Source organism: Anser cygnoides, chromosome 17 (assembly GCF_040182565.1).
Source record: "Anser cygnoides isolate HZ-2024a breed goose chromosome 17, Taihu_goose_T2T_genome, whole genome shotgun sequence".
NCBI lineage: Eukaryota > Metazoa > Chordata > Aves > Anseriformes > Anatidae > Anser > Anser cygnoides.
Genome location: NC_089889.1, coordinates 2,854,308 through 2,871,234, shown reverse-complemented (window position 1 = coordinate 2,871,234; position 16,927 = coordinate 2,854,308). Strand labels below are relative to the sequence as shown.

Genomic DNA, 16,927 nt, shown 5'->3' with positions numbered 1-16,927 from the left:
AAGGAAGCTGAAGCTGAGGATGGACTTGAGTGATGCTACCTCCAAGGGGATGTCCCAGGACGGACGGACACGTCAGGAGGCGGCCGTGCACCCCAGCAGGTGAGGGCAACACTGCAGCAAGCCGTGCCTGGCACAGAGTCTAAGGCCAGGACCTGGTGGAAGCAGAGACCCCAACCCCAGCACCAGGGGGGTTTCTCCTGGACACAGTTTGTCACCAGCACCCCCTGGGGAGGCAGAGCAGGCTGTGCTGCAGTGTTTCCAGCACTCAAGGGAGCACCCATGGGGCTGCATCCCACTCGGTGCAATCCTGCCCATGGGACCCAAAACACCCCTACCAGCAGCTGATGTTGATTTGAAGCAGCAAATTCAAGAGCTGAGGTGAGCAGCAGTTTCCATTCAGCTCCCCCTTTTCCCACTTTTGTTATTAAACAAGCTCTGCGGGGCTGGAGCCTGCTCCCATAGCCTCTGCCCAGCCATCAATATTTGCTGAGCACCTGAGCTGCCGGCGAGTTACGTGACCCCAGCCTCGTCCCTGGGCTGAACGAAACCTTATCTCACCCAGCGGGGCTGCAGCATCCAACCGGGCTTGTGCCTTGCATGGGAGACACGGGAAAAGCTGGGGGCCCTGGAGAAAAGGCAAAAGCTGATTCGGAGCCCCAAAAGAAGATGAAGTGGCGTGGAACAAGCCTCCCAAGGGCTCCTGCCCCAGACCCAAACCTTTCTCCCTTTCCAAGGGCCCCGTGGCTGCTGCCCAGGAGGAGGAAGGAGCACCGGGGGATGCACCGCCGGGTCCCCTACGGTCTCCTCTGGGGACAGGGGTCCCAAGAACCCTGTTCAGCACCTGGGACAGGTGGCAGAACACAGCTGCATTGAAGACTGCCCCAGGAGACACCGCCACCGGGACACCATGCTCAGAAGGACCCCCCAAACCCACCCCAGCACTGCCTGACCCCACGGGGGCCATCTCCAGCCCTCATGGGGGTCACGGAGAGCAGGAGCAGCAGCAGAGGAGCTGGGAGGGCAACCAGCACGATGGCTCTGCCAGCCTGCTGTGGGTGGCCCAGCCGGGTCTGCTCTTCCAGGGGGACAAGCAGAGCAGCTGTCACCCCCTCGTGAGTACCAGCGGGCAGGAGAGCATCCATGGTGCCACCTTGAGCTACCTGCCACTGTGGTGGCCTGCCCAGCTCTCCCGCCTAGCTCCGTCCCGTTCCTCCCAGGAGCTTTTGGGGGGATTTTTTTTTTTTTCCTTGTTTTGTTCCCACTGCTAAGAGCCAGGAGCTGCTCTTCCCTCAGAGCCTGTCCTGGGCGTTGGGCTACAACAGCAGCCTGGCCGTGCACAGCCTGGCGGGCGGGGAGGACCGGGTGCTGCTGTACGTCTGCTCCCACACGGCCGTGATCCACGACGTCCCCGGGGGCCGGCAGTACCACCTGCAGGTCTGGCACGTGGCTCCCTCCTCTCCCTTTATCCCGAGCACCTTCCCCTTGTCCCTCGTCCTGGTGCCCACCGCCTGCACGTGGCCGGAGTAGCTGCCTGGGTGCTGTGGGCACTATGGCTGCTTCGGGGACACCTGTAACCCCAGTGGGGACAGAGGGGGGAGAGCAGAGGACCCCTGGGAGAGACGACGAGGAGATCCCCGCAGCCAAGCAGCTGATGAATGCTTGAAACAAGCGGCCGGCCTGGAGCCCCCCGGTGCCTCTCTCTTTCCCCAACCAGGGCCACGCGAATGCCATTTCTTGCCTGTGCGTCAGCGAGGACCGGCGCTGGGTCGCCACCGCTGACCGAGGCCCAGACCCTCTGGTCATCATGTGGGACGCCTTCTCGGGGTGAGCTGCCGGGAGCCTCCTCCGTGAAAACCCCGCATGTCCTTGGGTCGTTGGGGGGGAGCGTGGGGGCGAGCCCTTTGCTTGGGAAGAAGGCCTGGGGAGGATGCTCAGCACCAGCGCTGGCTTCTTCAAATCCCACACCAGCGCCCTGCCTGCAGACACCCTCCCCTCCCCACATTTAGGCGAGCAGAGGGCTTTTCTCCACAGGATACCCGTGCGCACCATCTTTGACAGCCACCCCGGTGGTGGGGTTGCCGCTATTGCCATCTCCCGGGACGCGAGGTATCTGGTGACTATTAGTTCTGGCAGGGTGCAGGTGAGGAAAATATTGCCTTCTTTGTGCTTTGTGTGATGGGTGCCCGGGAGGCTCTTCCCGTTGGTGGGGGGCAGGAGAGAGGGTCTGCGTGGGTTTTGCTGGATTTCACTAAACTGCATGCTGCGGAGCTGAGAAAGCAGGTCTGAACTTGGGATAAAGGCTCCTGATGTGCTTTCATTGAAGCAATTCGTAGCAGTGCTTCCTGAAATTAAACTGTCAGGCTGTGCTGCGTTTATCCTGCTCCAGTCTTTTATACCCCCCATCCTCTGCAGCCAGAGGTTGGGGCCTTCCTGGAGCTCTCAGGAAGCCACAAACGTCTCCTGGTTTCCCCCTTGTGACAGAAAGTTTGCCTGTGGAGGTGGACGTCTCACACCGAGAGCCCTGTGTGCAGCGCAGAGCTGAGGCCTGAATTTGGGCTCCAGGTGAGCGCCGCAGGGACCTGGGCCACCGCGCTCCGTTTGGTGTGCCTGGATAAATGCAGAAGTTTTGCCTGAAAGGATAAAGCAGGGAACATCGCTCAGCTTGGCATTAATGCGACTCTCACCTCTTAATTTCAGGCTTTTGTCATTTTTAACCCCCAAAATCCCTATGAGTTTGTCAGCAACAGCAAAACCCAGGTGATATTTTATCTGTGGGTGAGTAGGACTGTGGGGAGTTCTTCTAGCACCCAACGTGCTCCCAGGGGGCCTGAAGGTGGCATGGGGCCAGGTGCCTGCCTGTATCTTGCACCAGGCCGGTCCCAGCCTCTCCCACCCTGTGTTTCCCGTGTGTGTTTGTGAGCTTCGTGGTGGTCGTCAGCTTTTGGGAGAGGAGCAGGCGGAGGGACAGGTGGTTTTGCATGCTCCGAAGGATCTTGGAGTCTTCCTGGCCCTGGAGCCCATCTCTTGTCCCCAGCTGAGGGTGGGGAAGGGACACGCAGGTGGTGCAGGGTGACATTATGGGCTGGCTGTCCTCACAGGGACTCACATTCTGCTCTCCCCACAGGGTGATGCCGGCCTGCAGTACAGCACTCCGCCTTTGACCAAGCAGGTGAGCGTGTGGGGAAGGCCGCATGGCCCCTGTTCGCCTTCCTGCTGGCGGCACCTCCATCCCGTCCCCCTCTGCTAAACAAGTGGCCACGTCCCCAGCCTGTCCCCCTCGGTCTCCTGGGGGGGACAAGCAGGGACAAGCATCGTCTCCTGGGGCTCACTCCTGCAAGGAGAGCTGTCTGCAGCAGTCCCAGCTCGGGGCAGGCAGGGACCAAATTGGAGAGCCCAGGACTAACTTGTGGCCCCGCCACTCTCTCTGCAGACCTTCAACAGCGTGGTGGGGCACTTCAGCCAGTCGGCTTTCCACTTTAACAACGCGCAGGCTCTGACGGGCACCTCAGCCGGGAAGCTGGTGGTGTGGGACACGGCCTGTGCCCGCTCCCTCTCCGAGGAGGCGCAGGCCCAGCCACACAGCACGAAGGCCACCAAGGTGGTGCCGATGCAGAGGAGCAGCATTACGGTGCTGACGGTGCTGGCGAGGTAAGGAGCCGGTGCTGTCCGTAGCCATGGGTCTATAACCGGGCACCTCAGCCCAGAAACGGCAGAGGTAACGGTGGTGAACTACTGACAAGTGCTGCAGTTTTACACTTGGCCATGTGCAAGGACCAGGCAAATCCAAGCAGGAAAGTGCTGCTGATTTATGACACGCTGCTCCTGGTTTTGTTTATTTATCTATTTTCCCCCCAACAAATTATATTGACTAAGAAAAAAAAAAATACGTTGAAACCTCCTGGCAATGTGATCCCAGCTCTCCCAGCACCTCACAGGTTGGCCGTGGTCGCAGAGGACCCAGCCACATCTCTCTCAGCCTCCCGGCCTGTGCCGGCAGAGGGAGCAGGCAGCCTCCGAGCAGCCCTGGGGACAGCGCTGGGGACCCGGCAGGGTCACAGCAGAGCCCGGCGGCTGCTGCCCTCGTCTGTAAGGGGCTCTTCTCACGCACTTATGCGGAGAAAAGGCAGAAGGGAAGAGATTTGTTTCTACCCAATAAATACTTGGCCGTTCTCCATCAGCATGCTGCTCAGACGCTTTCCAGGGTGTTCCGTGGGCCTCATCAGGGCAGCTCAGGGACAGGCGCTGCGTGTCCCCACGGCCACTCCATGTCCCTGCCCCGTGGGTTCACAGAATCACAGAATCGTCTAGGTTGGAAGAGACCTCCAAAATCATCTAGTCCAACCTCTGTCCTAACACTAACAAGACCTCCACTAAACCATATCACTGGTTGCACTGGTGGAGCAGAGGGCAGGACAGACCTGCTCACGGTGCCTCTCAGCACACGAGCCCTAACGCAGAGCTTTCCCTTCCCTCCAGCTGCATGGTGACAGGGGACGTGAAAGGCCGGGTGAAATTCTACAACGGGCAGCTGCAGCTCCTGGCCTGCTACAGCCACAGCGGCGTGGGGCCCGTTTGCTCCATCTCCTTCTCCAAATCCCCTCCTGAGCCTCCTGATGCCGCCTCAGCCTGCTCCAGCGCCGGCAGCCAGCCCTTCACCACCGGGTGAGCCCCCCCCCCATAAACCCAGCTTTCTGCATCTGCCCTGTGGGCACTTCCCAGTGCCCTCCACAAACTGGTGGCCCCAGCACATCTCAGATCACGAGCCGGGCGCGATGCCTCGGTGCAGGCTGGAGAAGCGTTGGTTAATGCCAGCACAGGGACAACCAGCTGGGCACGGAGCTGCGCAGCTCCTCTGTCACGTAGCTGGCACGCCAGGCAGGGCTAATGCCGAGCCCACAGCTCCTGCTGAGCCCCTTAATCCTCCCGCCTTAAATCCCTCCCCAGTGGCTATTTCCAGTCAGATTTTACCACCGCTGGGTGAGATAATCCAGGTGGTGCAGCGCTGGGCAGCACGGCGCGGCTTGGGGCCTTGGGGCAGCCCCAGCGGGGACGTGGCGGTGCCCGAGGGGCTGTAGGAAGTCTGTGGGACAGATGATGCTGTTCTGGGGCTGCAAACCGTATGGCCACTGCTCCTGCTGAGACTCTTCTAGCAGCGTATGTCCATCGCCGCATGTGTTTTCCTAAGAGCCACGTGGAACAGGTTCCTCTCCGACCCGGAACAGTGCCCGGGAAGTGTCCTGTTTTCCCAAGTTGTTCCATGTCGCCTTGCACCTCTTTCTGGCAGCTCCTGCCACTCGTGGCTGCTCCAGGGAGCACCAAAGGCAGAAAACCAAAGGCGAAGCTGAAGGACTGCTGTCGCCTGGCTGCCTCTGCAGGAGGCCCAGCATCCTCCGGAGGCCAGGCCAGAGGAGCAGAAACCAGCGGTGGCCACGGGCCGGCTAGCAATGGTGGCTGCAGTCACGCACGTCCAGTGGGGCTGGGCTCCTCTGCCTCAGCCCCACACGGTCCTCTCCTGACCCTTCTGCGGGGCCCAGGCTCTCGGTCCTCAGTCCTGTTTGCCTGATTATTCAGTCGCCTGCTTTACCCGTCACCATTTAGGCGGCGGGACTGTCCTCACTGCGCTGCAGCTGGCGCGGCCGAGCCGACGAACAGGCGGCCGCTCTGTCTGCGCCGCGGGTCTCGAGCCGTCCTCTGCCCCGTCTGCGGCAGCACGGCCAACTTGCAGCCACTGACAGTGGTGGTGTGGGGACAAGTGAAAGGACTATTCAGAGAACCCTCAATTGCTCGTTTGTCCATCTCACACACCAGTGACTTGCAAACGGCAAAAGCTACCCAGATGGTGTTCGTCTTCTGACTTGACTACCCAAGTAGAAAAGGGAACTGGCTCCAGTGTCGTCCTGTGGAGATTCCCCAGGGCGCAGACACAGGGTGCCACCTGCCTTCCAGGTCAACAAGCGTCTGCGTACTGTGTATCGCAAAACATAAGCGATCGTCCTGCTAAGTTGACAAAAAGAGACTGTGTAATATCGCTCGGAGGGACACGAGCCAGCTAGTCTGATTCATCAAATTTTGTTTCTCTCACTAAACAGGAACTTTATCCTTTCAACCTCTGATGCAACAGTGCTCCATGTTGCAACAGACGGGACAAACTTTGAAAAAGTAATGGAAGAGGCCAAGAAGGCAACAACTGCCATCGCCTGTCACCCCCGGCAGGCACTGCTTGCTGTGGGCAGTCGCTGCGGGCTGCTCAAAGTGTGGGACTACCAGCAGCCCAAGCACCTCGTTAGCAGGATATTCACTGAGGCCGGCATCCAGTGCTTGTCCTATGACCCCGAAGGTATCCCGCTCTAGTGATCTATGCATGTGCCAAGCTTCCCAAAGGAGGGAGCATGTTGGGATTGTTTTCTGGTGGGCTTTGCAGGTTGCTTTCTGGCCGCCGGCTTCACTGATGGAAGCGTGTACATCCTCGACGCCATTTCCCTTCAGTCCTGCTGTGAAGCCTTCAGGTTCTCGCGGGGCGCCGTGACTCACGTCAGCTTCTCCCACGACTCCGAGTACCTCGCAACCGCTGTAAGCCCGCTCGGTCCTCTCCAAAGCACGGCTCCCGGGAGCTGGGATTGCCACAAGCAGCTGCCCGATTTGGAGCTGTCTGCCCCAGTGCTTCCTCGGGGCAGCCACCCTCACCCTCTGGGGGGGCTGCAGAGCTGGCAGGGCTTGCATAAGCCCCAAGGGGAAACATGCAGCTGCCTGCTGCCAGCCAGGGGATGTGCCCGGGGGGACTGTGGCACGTTGACCTTCATGCTCTCGTTCCAGGACGAGAAATATGCGGTGACTGTTTACAGAAGAGTCCTGCAAAATGGGCAGAGATGCTGGGAACACCTGGCAGGGCTCCACTCCCACTACAAACCCATCCGGAGCATCCTGTTCGGGGTCCAGCTGGACAGCAACGAGCCCCGGCTCCTGAGCCTCGGGGAGGACCGGCAGCTGGTACGTGGATGGGAGAGCCTGAAGGGCAGCGGGGCGTTGTGGTCGAAGTCCTGGCTGGACAAGAGAGGGAGAGAGCCTGTGGTTCTGCAGCTCCGTGTCTCTCCCCACCGGCTGTTTGTCAGCCTGACCTCGAGGCAGATCTGCCCGGGTTTTGGAGATGAGCCTCTGCTCTGCGGGCTGCTCTCCCCGGATGCTGCAACGGCTGCTAGATCCAGTTAATCCTCCAGGTCCAGGATGCTGGCAGATCGCCGTGCTTCCTTGTCTTCCCTCCAGGTGGAATACGACCTGAGCAGCAGCAGCAAGGACCGGCTGGTGATCTCGCACAGGGACCGGGTAGAGCAGGTTGCCATGCCCCTGTGCTTGGCCTGGTACCCCCAGTTCGGCACCGAGTCCTTTATCCTCACGGCCAACAGCTGCTACAAAATGAAGCTCTACAACACGACGACCAAAATGTGCAGGTAGGGCGGAGATTCAGTCCCAAGCCCCCTCACCTTCTGCCCGGGAGCCCCAACCTGAGTCTCTGTTCTCCTCTGCCCTGCTCCCACCTGTGAGCACACATTTGCCCGTCCGTGATGCAGATGGTGGGGTGGCTGCAGGGCCCCAGGGCTGCTCCACTCTTGTGTCTGCTCTGCTCCTCACAAACGTGGCAGTCTAGGAAGGCTGTGGCTGCAGCTGGGTCTTGGTCTGCCCAGCATGTTGGACTTGAGACGCATCGGCTGGGCATCAGCTGAGGAGATGGGAGCCCACAGGATCAGCAAAGCCCAGGGACTGATCCCTGAGCACTAAATTCCTCTTTTAGCCCCAGTGTGGTCCCTTCTGGACAGGGATCCTGTGCGATCCTGTGCTCTCAGTGGGTATCACAGAGCCTTTGCACCCACACCTCCCCTTATCCACCCATCCTCATGCACCACAGCCGTTCAGAGGGGGAAAATGTTTTTGTGAGCCCTAGAATGGGTGGCAATGTTGTTTGCCTTTAGAAAGACCCTTCTGGGACCAACCTATGGCTCCCCGCTGGAGAAGATACAAATCCTCCCAACAAGGAGCACTACGGAGCCCCAGAAATGCTATCTGGCCTACATTACACAGGACAAGGTACGGAGCCCCACCTTTCTACTCTTACAGGGGATATTTTTATATCTTACAGGGAGTATTTTTATTTTTTATAGTATTTTTTATATTTATATCTATCCAGGGAGTTTGGGGTTTGGACCCGATGATTTCTTGAGGTCCCTTCCAACCCCTACAATTCTGTGATTCTGTGATTTTGGAGCACTCCTGGCTTGGCCAGGGGGATGAAGGGAACCTGCCCTCGCAGAGCCAGGAGAAGTGAACTACTAAAGAGTGGAGACACTTAAAAACTCCTTGTTTGGGGCAAGGGCTGGTGTAGAGGTGACAGTCACCGGGGGAATGTCACTGCAGAGCAAACCGTGCACCGGCTGCTCTGGCCTTCCTGCGGGAGCCCCAGCCCTCACCTCCTCTTCTTCCCTTGCAGGTGGGCCTGCAGATTTTGCCTGTCGATGGCAACCCCCACAAGTCCTCAGCTTTCATTTGCCACCCAGATGGCGTCTCGGACCTGGCCTGCTCCTACGACGGGCGCTACGTCTTTACGGCGGGGGGGAACGACCGCACTGTTCTGAAATGGGAGGTGAACCTGAAGTGAGTACCGCAGGGAGGAGAAGGGAGTCTTGTCGTGGCTTTCCACAGCTGCTTGGCCAGCACAGCTGAAGCTAATGTTTCCCAGAGTTTACACTGAGAATGGGGCTTTTGTCCTGGAAGGTCTCTGTTGGTGTCCGGAGCAGCTAAAGCCAGGTCTCCCAGCTATTTCTCTTCCCTCTCTTTGCATCAGCCATGCAGAGATGGCTTACATGCTACACAGGGGGTGCAGTAAATGAGCGCCTATAAAATTCTCCAGCCTGGGAAATGGTATCCAAATGCCAAGAAATTGAGGGATTTCTGGTCTTGTGAGAGTCTGGCTGCTGGGATAGGGATTATCTGGTTAGGGGATAAGGAGGAGCTGCAGGAGGAGTGTACGGGGCCACAGCCGATACAAAAAAGTCTGCTCTCCAAATGGGATAGGCCAGCATTTGCGAGGAAATCCCCACTGCATTTGAAGGCTGGATTTAGGACAAGCCACCGTAATCCTATAAAGCTCTGCTTACACGAGCAAACGGACTGCAGTAAACGGGACGGCTGAAGGAGCCAAGGCTGCTTTGCTCCTGAGGCATCCCGGGCTCCGGCCCAGCGTGCCAGCCCCGAGCTCCTCTGCCAGGTTTCCTCTGCCCTTGCCAGGGTGTGTGGCCCCCTGTGGCCTGCCAGGCAGGTCCTGGCCCGAGGGACGTGTGCTCCTGGAGGTCCCATGTGGCAGGAGCTGGATAACATTGCTCGGCACGCCAAGGAATGAAACTCGCTGCAACATGGACACTGGCAGAGGGCTCGCTGCAAGCACCCAGTGCATGCACGCACATTGGAAGGGAGCAACAGCTGGGAGAGCAGTGTGGCCTCCTGTTTTTGGGGTGTGCTGCCCCTGTGAAATGCCCCTCATCTTCCTAGGAGGCACGTTTCATGGCTAAGCACGCAGTGGTCCTGTGTAAACGGCTCCTGCAGGTACTGCCCGCGCAGCGCAGAGCCAGGAGGGTGCTGAGCTCGCTCACCTCCGTGTGCCAGAACAATGAAACCTGGGTGGGAAAGCAATGGGCTTATTTATTTGCTTTTCCACTTTGTGTGGCTTAAGCAGTCGGGGGTCAGAATAAGCGACATTTTAAGGAAGGCAATAGAATATAAATGATCCGTCTTTATAATGGTTGGCCGGAGTCCAGGCAACATTGAATTTCTGTGTAATTTGTTTTTGGAGCGGAGCTCTTGATGAGCTAATTATCATTTTATTGCTGCTCCTGGCATCTTGTGCATCTCCACTGTGTTTAATACCCAAATAACTTAATTATGAAAAAAAAAAAAAAGCACCAGGCTTGCAAAAACCGCGCGGAAGCAGCGCAACAGAGGTGTGCATCGAAGCTGCAGCCCTGCTGCGGGCGCGGGGTGTTGTGCGGCAACGCTATGCCGAGATGGTGCTGCCAGGCTCCGTTCCCTTCTTCATCTGCACAAACCGAGGCGATACTTCTGGCTCCAGCTGCCTGGGAATGGAAACGGCGAGGCGCTGCGTCCGTTTAACGTGGGCTGCACCTGTGGCACCGCCGCTCGCGCTCGCAGCGTAAGGGGTTGCGCTGAGCTGTCGGGGAAGGACGCGTTGGAGCGAGGGACGGGGAGCTGGCTTTGTGTGGTTTCTTGCACACACCGAGTCCCGGCGCCCCGCACGTTCAAAATGCTGATCTAGCTAATTCGTCTCCCTCAATGTCTCTATAAGGAAGCAGGAAAGCTAAATGCCAGACACCCAGCTCGAGCCCATGGAAAAGCTGCTGGCTCCCAGCCCCGTGCTCGTTCCCCCAAACAAGAGGGCCATTCAGGAATAATTAATTCCCACACTGTGCTATTGTATGTAAAACCTGGGTACGAAATATGCTGTAGAAGTGCAGGCTGATGATGAAACCGCACACGGTTCAAGGCAATGCTTCTCCTTCCTGCATTCTGAGGCCGGGGGATTTGATTTATTTATCGAAAGTGTCTCTGAACAATGGCTAGAAAGGGAAATGAGAAATCTCCCCCCGCGTGAACCCTTCCTGCACCTTCTTTTCTCTGCCCGTGCCAGTGCCTTGGAGGCTGCTGCGTCCCTGGGTGGGGAGGACCTGGTCCCGTTCTACAGCCTGCTGGAGGGCGGCCGAGAAGGCAAATTCTTCAGGGTAATTGTGCTCACCGTGACTGCTGCGCAGCAACATCTGGTTGGAGTTTAAGATTCATTTATACAGGCCTGACATTTCTTTAGTTTTTTGTCCAGATCGCCTTTAACAGCGGTCTCATTGATACGCCTGTTAGCGAACCTTAAAAGAAGCCTTATCTCCCTCGCCTGTTGGTCGCTGAACCCTACAGTGTCTCGTTTGAATCCCTCGCAGGAGCTGGAAGACTATTTCTACTATGTGCAGCTGCGCAGCCAAGGCATCGACACGCTGGAGACCAGACAGGTGTCAACGCATATTCCCTTGGAGGAAATTCCTTCTGTAATGAGAGCAATGGGATTTTATCCATCAGAGGAAGAGGTTTGTCAGTTGTTTTTATTATTATTTAAAAAAAAAAAAAAAGAGAGAGCAAGAATGATTGCATTCACTGAGCAGCCTGAGGGCCGGATTCAGACCTTTGCCATGCTGGATGGCTGCAGGGCGTATCTGCTGGTTTAAATGTCTTTAGCTTGGTCTGCATCAGTATTGTAGCGATCAGAATCCGGCAGCACATTTCTAAAACAGCAATGGCTTGTCACTGAAGAGCTGGACAGCTGCAGGGGTAGGCTGGACAGACCTGGAGCCTGAGAGTTCAGAAACTCTCACCCAAAGGTGCCCTCGGGGTCAGGCTGAGTGCCCCGAGCCCCAAACCCCACAGCCAACACCTCTGTAGAGAGTTGGGTTTCAGAGGATGGACTCAGAAAGCTGAGGAATGACATTGTGGACAAGCTGGCCATGGTCCTGGGCAACCTGCTTGTGGGGGGAGGTTGGACCAGATGACCTCCGGAGTCCCAACTTCAGCTGTCCTCTGCTTCCGTGCTTCTGTGAGTCTTCCTTTGGCTCCCGAGGCACAAGTCTCCAGCTTTCCATAGCCCTTAGGCTAAAGTACCTTGTGTGCAGGCAGTGTTGTGCTTTGGGCCCTCCGACTTCCAGGAGAGTCTGAACTTCTGTGCTTCTTGGTTATGGGTGAACCCAGTCTGGGAGGAGATAGCCACGATGCTCCACGCACTACTGCTGCGGGTGGGAGTGCCCAGCTCCGTGCTTTTGGGATGCCGACAGAGCCTCTTTTTCTTGTTCTGTCTCGGGCTGATGAAAGAACGGTTTTAGATGGAGCCAGCAGCTTTTATTCCCACGGAACGTAAAGCTCTTTCATAACTGATAAACTCTGCAGAAGCTCTCTCTGAGCTTGCCTTTGAGGTTGCAGCAGAGGAACTTCCTATCAAACATTTCTTAAGAGCTTTTTAGCTTCAAATTTTACAGCAGGCAAAGACAAGTGATTTAATAAGGGTGCTGCTGCTTCTCCCTTTGTAGCTTTTTCTACGAGGCCGATTGCGTTGTATACAGACCTCATTTGTAACCTGGCAAAAGGGCAATTAAAACGCATCCAAAAAAAAAATAATAATTACAGAATCTGATGCAAGGAGATTTAAATAACAACCTCCTAGCACCAGATACAGCCCTTCAGCGCAGGAGGGGTTCTCCCAAGGGAAGCAGCACGTCGCCGCACTCCCTTCGGCTTTCCGCGGGGGTGGCTGCCTGCGTCTCCGCCGACTGTGCCGGACCCCCCGGTGCTGCAGGTCGGTGCCATCCCATCTGCCCGGCCGTGTCCCTGCCAGGGAGCCCGCAGCAGGCTTGCTTTGGAGCCCCGGCACCCCCAGAACGTTCCTCCAAGCTGGGACTGCTTTGTCCTTGTGTCAGGCTGCGGTGTTATTCCCTGGTGCTTTGTTAGAGCTTCTCCTTGGCTCATTGCATTTTTGCCTCTTGGGGACAGAGAAAACGTATTCCTCTGAGAAATGTCTCCAGAAGAATAACCGTTAACCTCCCCCGCCCCCAAATCAAAATCACAGCAGCGTTTCAGGCATGGAAAGAGGTGCTAAGCTGCTGGGAAAGCAGGCAACCTACAATCTGCTTCTCAAAGCAGGCAGGACAGTATTAAAATGCAGAAAGTCCATCTCTCTCCGGAGTATTTTAATAAAGGAAAAGCAGGAGGGAGAAAAAACAGCTTGGGCTGAGTAGCGAGGCTTTGGGGAATTGGTGTTTTTGTCTGTAGTTCAGTGGGGCTGATAAAAAACCTAATCCCAGATCAGCCAGAGCTGAGTCAAATTGACTGTTCTCGCCTAGCACGGCATTCACTACAGGGAAAACATAAGGCTAAGATTTCCCCCTTCCCTGGGCTTCATTCAGTGGAAAAACTTGTGACACGAGGACAAAGGCTGAACGCAGCGTCCTCCCCGGGGAGGTCTTGCATCAGCTTCCCTCCCCGGGGGGGACGCACGCACGGTGCGTGCCGGCACGGGGAAAGCTCCCGGTGCTTCTTCGCTGCCTGTGTCTATGCGGGGGGCTGCACTTCGGGGCACGAGGGCACAGAGGGCAGGGAGCAGGAGCTGCCCGTCGGACCCACCGGCATGCTGCCAGCTGGGCTGACAAACAACGCCGGGCCTCAGGAAAACCACGGGCACCCAGCACGGCCGGTGTGTGGCACAAGCAAGTTTCAGAATTGTCCCGTGCCGTGGCAGAGCTTGCTGGTGTCTGCTGGGGTGTGGAGGTCCCTTGTGCAGCCTGGTTGTGTCAGGAGTTGTGTGCACGTATTTTTGTAGCAGGCTGGTATATTTACTGCTCTGCGGGTTGCCTGCCCGCTGTCCCCAGAGCGCAGACACAGCTGCAGCAAGGGTACTGCGGACAGCTGCAAAGTCACGGGGAGCCCTCGCCATGCAGCCCCTGGGGATGGTTTCTTCCCCTTCTCGCAGCGGTAACATGCAGCTTCCTGGGCAACGTGCTTATCTGAGAGGGACAGATATGGCAGAGTGCTGCAGGATTTACGCTGTTAGCATTAATGTAATTTGGAGCAGAAACAGCTCACTTATACTTGCGTAAATCTAGAGCAACTCCATTGGCACCACTGAGAGCTATCACAACAGCAAATAGAGGAAATCCAAAATGATTATGCATCTGCTACACCCGTCTTTAGCTGAAATTGTCTTAACAATGAGCCCGTGACCATTAGCTGGGTCCATCCTCAGCTGCTGAGCACTAGTGCACTGCTGGGATCTGCCGTGACACCTGCGGCGCCATTTGGGGGATCAGAAGCCGTCCCGATGCTCTCCAAAAAGCAAATGTCTAACTATCCCTCTTGCCTTCATCTGTAGATCGAAGAAATGATAAATGAAGTAAAATTCAGCGAGTATGTGGACACTGGAGAACAAGTGACAAAAATCAATTTAGGGGATTTTATCAAACTTTATATAAATCATCGGCCTGCGCTTGGCTTGTCAATGAAAACCATACGGCGAGCGTTTCAGGTTCTTGGTTATGACAATGAGAATGGAGACAAAGTTATTGACAGGGGAGACTTACTGTTGCTGCTTCAGTGCAGAGGTGAGTTATTTTTCTAATATTAGTTTTATGCTTGCTAGTTCTGTCTTCAATTTCAGAATGTATTCACTGCAGCAAAAAATTAATCTGGAACTATAGCTTGGTAACCAGGGCAGGCGTGGGGAGCCACCTGCCTTAGGATTTTAAACTGAAAAATCACGTCTGTTGTCTCAGCTGCACTTCTTTTGCTGCTCTGGAAATTTCTGATGGTCTGAAGGATGTTTTCTGTCAAACGATGAGTATGGATCTTGGCAAACCGTATCCTTCCTCCAGTATACCCTTATCTGAATTACCATTCCCCACACAGTTTCCAGACAGGTTGTAAAAAGCAGGAAAAGAGGGTGACAAGAGAGGAGGGATGAAATTGGTCGGAGTCTTGGACTGAAGCTAGGTATGAAATCTGAAAAGATGGGATGGTTTCGTTCATCTCAATCAGAGGGAACACTGTAAAGGCATGTAAAAACGTACTTATGGCCAACGCTAGAGTGGTAAATTACATGCTGCTATTGTCTTGCTCCTGCTGTCAAAACAGGGAGCTTTTAGTGCAGCTGAGCACTAAAACAGGTAGAGGAAAATGCTGTTTTACTTAGCACAGCACCCAGTAAAACTCCTGGCCACAAAGATCTGTGGAAAACGAGGATTCAAGCAATGTGAGAAAGGTTAGTTATTTATATGGATGCTGTGAACATCCATAAATAGATAATTAGACAGGATAGAACAGTTTCATAACAAATCTATAACCTTATGCTTCAGGGTACAAGCCAACCACAAGCTGGGAACAAGCGCTATGTTCGCTTAATCCCAGGATATTAGAATAAAACTTTCCTGTACCATCCTCTTCCTCCTCTGTGCAGAAATGACTACAGCCCCAGGCACAGAGCTACCTGGTCTGTGGTCTGTCCTGGGCCATGAATTCAGTGGGAACAGCAGCTCAGGCTCCTGCAAGTGCAACGTAGCCTAAAGAGCCATCTGCATCAGATTCTCTCCCTTTGATAGGCATTTTTGCCCCAAATGCATGCAAGATAGGGGAACCATTTTCCTTGGGATCAACATTTTCCTGTGTTGGAATCATGTGTTCTGATCGGTGATGTGGCCCATGTCTCAGAGAAGCCAAGTGCCCTTCCAAACTACCCTTTTTTGTTTGTACATCGTTCTTGTTTGAGTTGTCTTCTGTTTTTTGTGCTAACAACACCGTAACCCAAGAGGCTGGTTTTACTTTATCGCATACAGGAGAGCATATGACAGAGGACGAGCTGGCACAGTGTCTGACCGCCCTGCTGGGCAGGCATTCAGAGGGAGGAAGATCTGACCTGGACACGTGCGATCCCTCAGGTACGGGATTAGCATTCTGCACTGCACAGAGGCAGGATTGCTTCACTTCCCAAACAGAGTAATTTAAATTGCAAGCCCATTACCCTGTTAGGCCAAGAGCTGTCAAAAACGCTGAGATGGGATTGCAAGAATAGTCATAGAGCCGTAGATTGTCCTTCGTCCATGCAACAGTTACATTGGTGTCTCTGAAAATAAATGAACAATGAAATGTAACTGAGACCTGACAGGATTGCATTGCTCTTTGTCTGCTGGCTTGGAACCAGAACTGGAAACACAGAGTGGAAGGTTTACACGCCAAAGTCCACAGGCAAAAAGGAATCCTGCACTATGCAAATTACAGTGTTGACTTCACCCAGGCTGCAATGCCCACTGTAACAGAACTCTTGATAATAACCATGTTTGTGTACAGTTAATTTCCCATCCTACACCGGTCTAGAGCAGTGAATCACAGCGCTGATTTCACCCACGTCGCTCTGCCCATTGTCATTGGGACTGCTGATGAGCACCATGCTTTGTGCAGCTCACGTCCCAGTCCCCACCAGTCTAGAACAGCGCCTGGTGAGCTGCTGGCAGCAGCTGTGTGCCGTGCAGGAACCACCTGGCACCGCACACCGATTGCAGTCCCTGGGTGCCTGAGGATCCCAGAATCATGTCAAACCGATGGAGTGTAAAAATTGTCTGGTCCCTTGGCTCTTCTGCAGTCTGTATGTACTGCAAGGTGATTCAGCCTCACACATTTAGCAGTTTTTCCCCGATAAGAATGTATAAAGTGTTAAGCTAGTAAGCCAATACTTTATGATTACTCCATACATCGTTAAAAGCATTCCATCCGCTCACTGCGACTTACAAGTATTACTGTTCTGGAATGCCATTTTTACATTGCTGTTGTGTGTTTTGTGTTGTTGTTACTGCTCTCCAGGTGCAGCAGCTTTGACTGGAGAAGAAATTCCAGAGGAAATCACAGCAGAGAGGTTCACTGCTGACATTCTTGGCTTACCTATTGCCGAGCCAGAGAAAAGAACAGTAAAAATCAATGAATAGTTGATCTGTGAAGACTCAAAATTGTAGCTGCCACAGTTTTCTACTTGTTCCCACTTTCCAACATCCTCTCCTCAAGTATCTGTGAAATTTATATTCTGTTTATTAAAAACTAAAGGTCACAAACTAAAGTCTGTAAAGAGCGACACCATGGTTGCTGCACTGTCTTTTTGCACAGATCACCCCTATCCTTGGCTAGAGCCTTCCTAGAACTTATTTCAGGGTGGGTTTATGCCAGATGCAGTCTATTTCCATTATGTTAAGAGGGTATTTATTTGTAAAATAAACAGACAGCAAAATAGCAATATAAAAGTATTGTATTGATTATATACGTTGATAAATGTCCTGTACAGAATGCTTGGACAGGCTAG

General features: G+C 54.7%; 1 protein-coding gene across 1 annotated transcript; it reads left to right on the top strand.

The window, feature by feature from the left end:
• Nucleotides 1–650: 650 nt before the first annotated feature.
• On the top strand, nucleotides 651–16,857 carry CFAP251 (cilia and flagella associated protein 251; the record flags this gene model as incomplete). The annotated part of the gene is made up of 20 exons (XM_066979319.1): nucleotides 651–1,112; nucleotides 1,294–1,434; nucleotides 1,715–1,824; nucleotides 2,032–2,140; nucleotides 2,482–2,562; nucleotides 2,698–2,775; nucleotides 3,125–3,169; nucleotides 3,431–3,648; nucleotides 4,477–4,662; nucleotides 6,090–6,337; nucleotides 6,422–6,570; nucleotides 6,814–6,987; nucleotides 7,261–7,445; nucleotides 7,965–8,079; nucleotides 8,480–8,643; nucleotides 10,691–10,781; nucleotides 10,992–11,135; nucleotides 13,961–14,189; nucleotides 15,417–15,518; nucleotides 16,438–16,857. Coding segments are annotated over 20 exons (3,153 nt in total), but the record flags the coding sequence as incomplete, so codon positions are not given.
• Nucleotides 16,858–16,927: the final 70 nt, after the last annotated feature.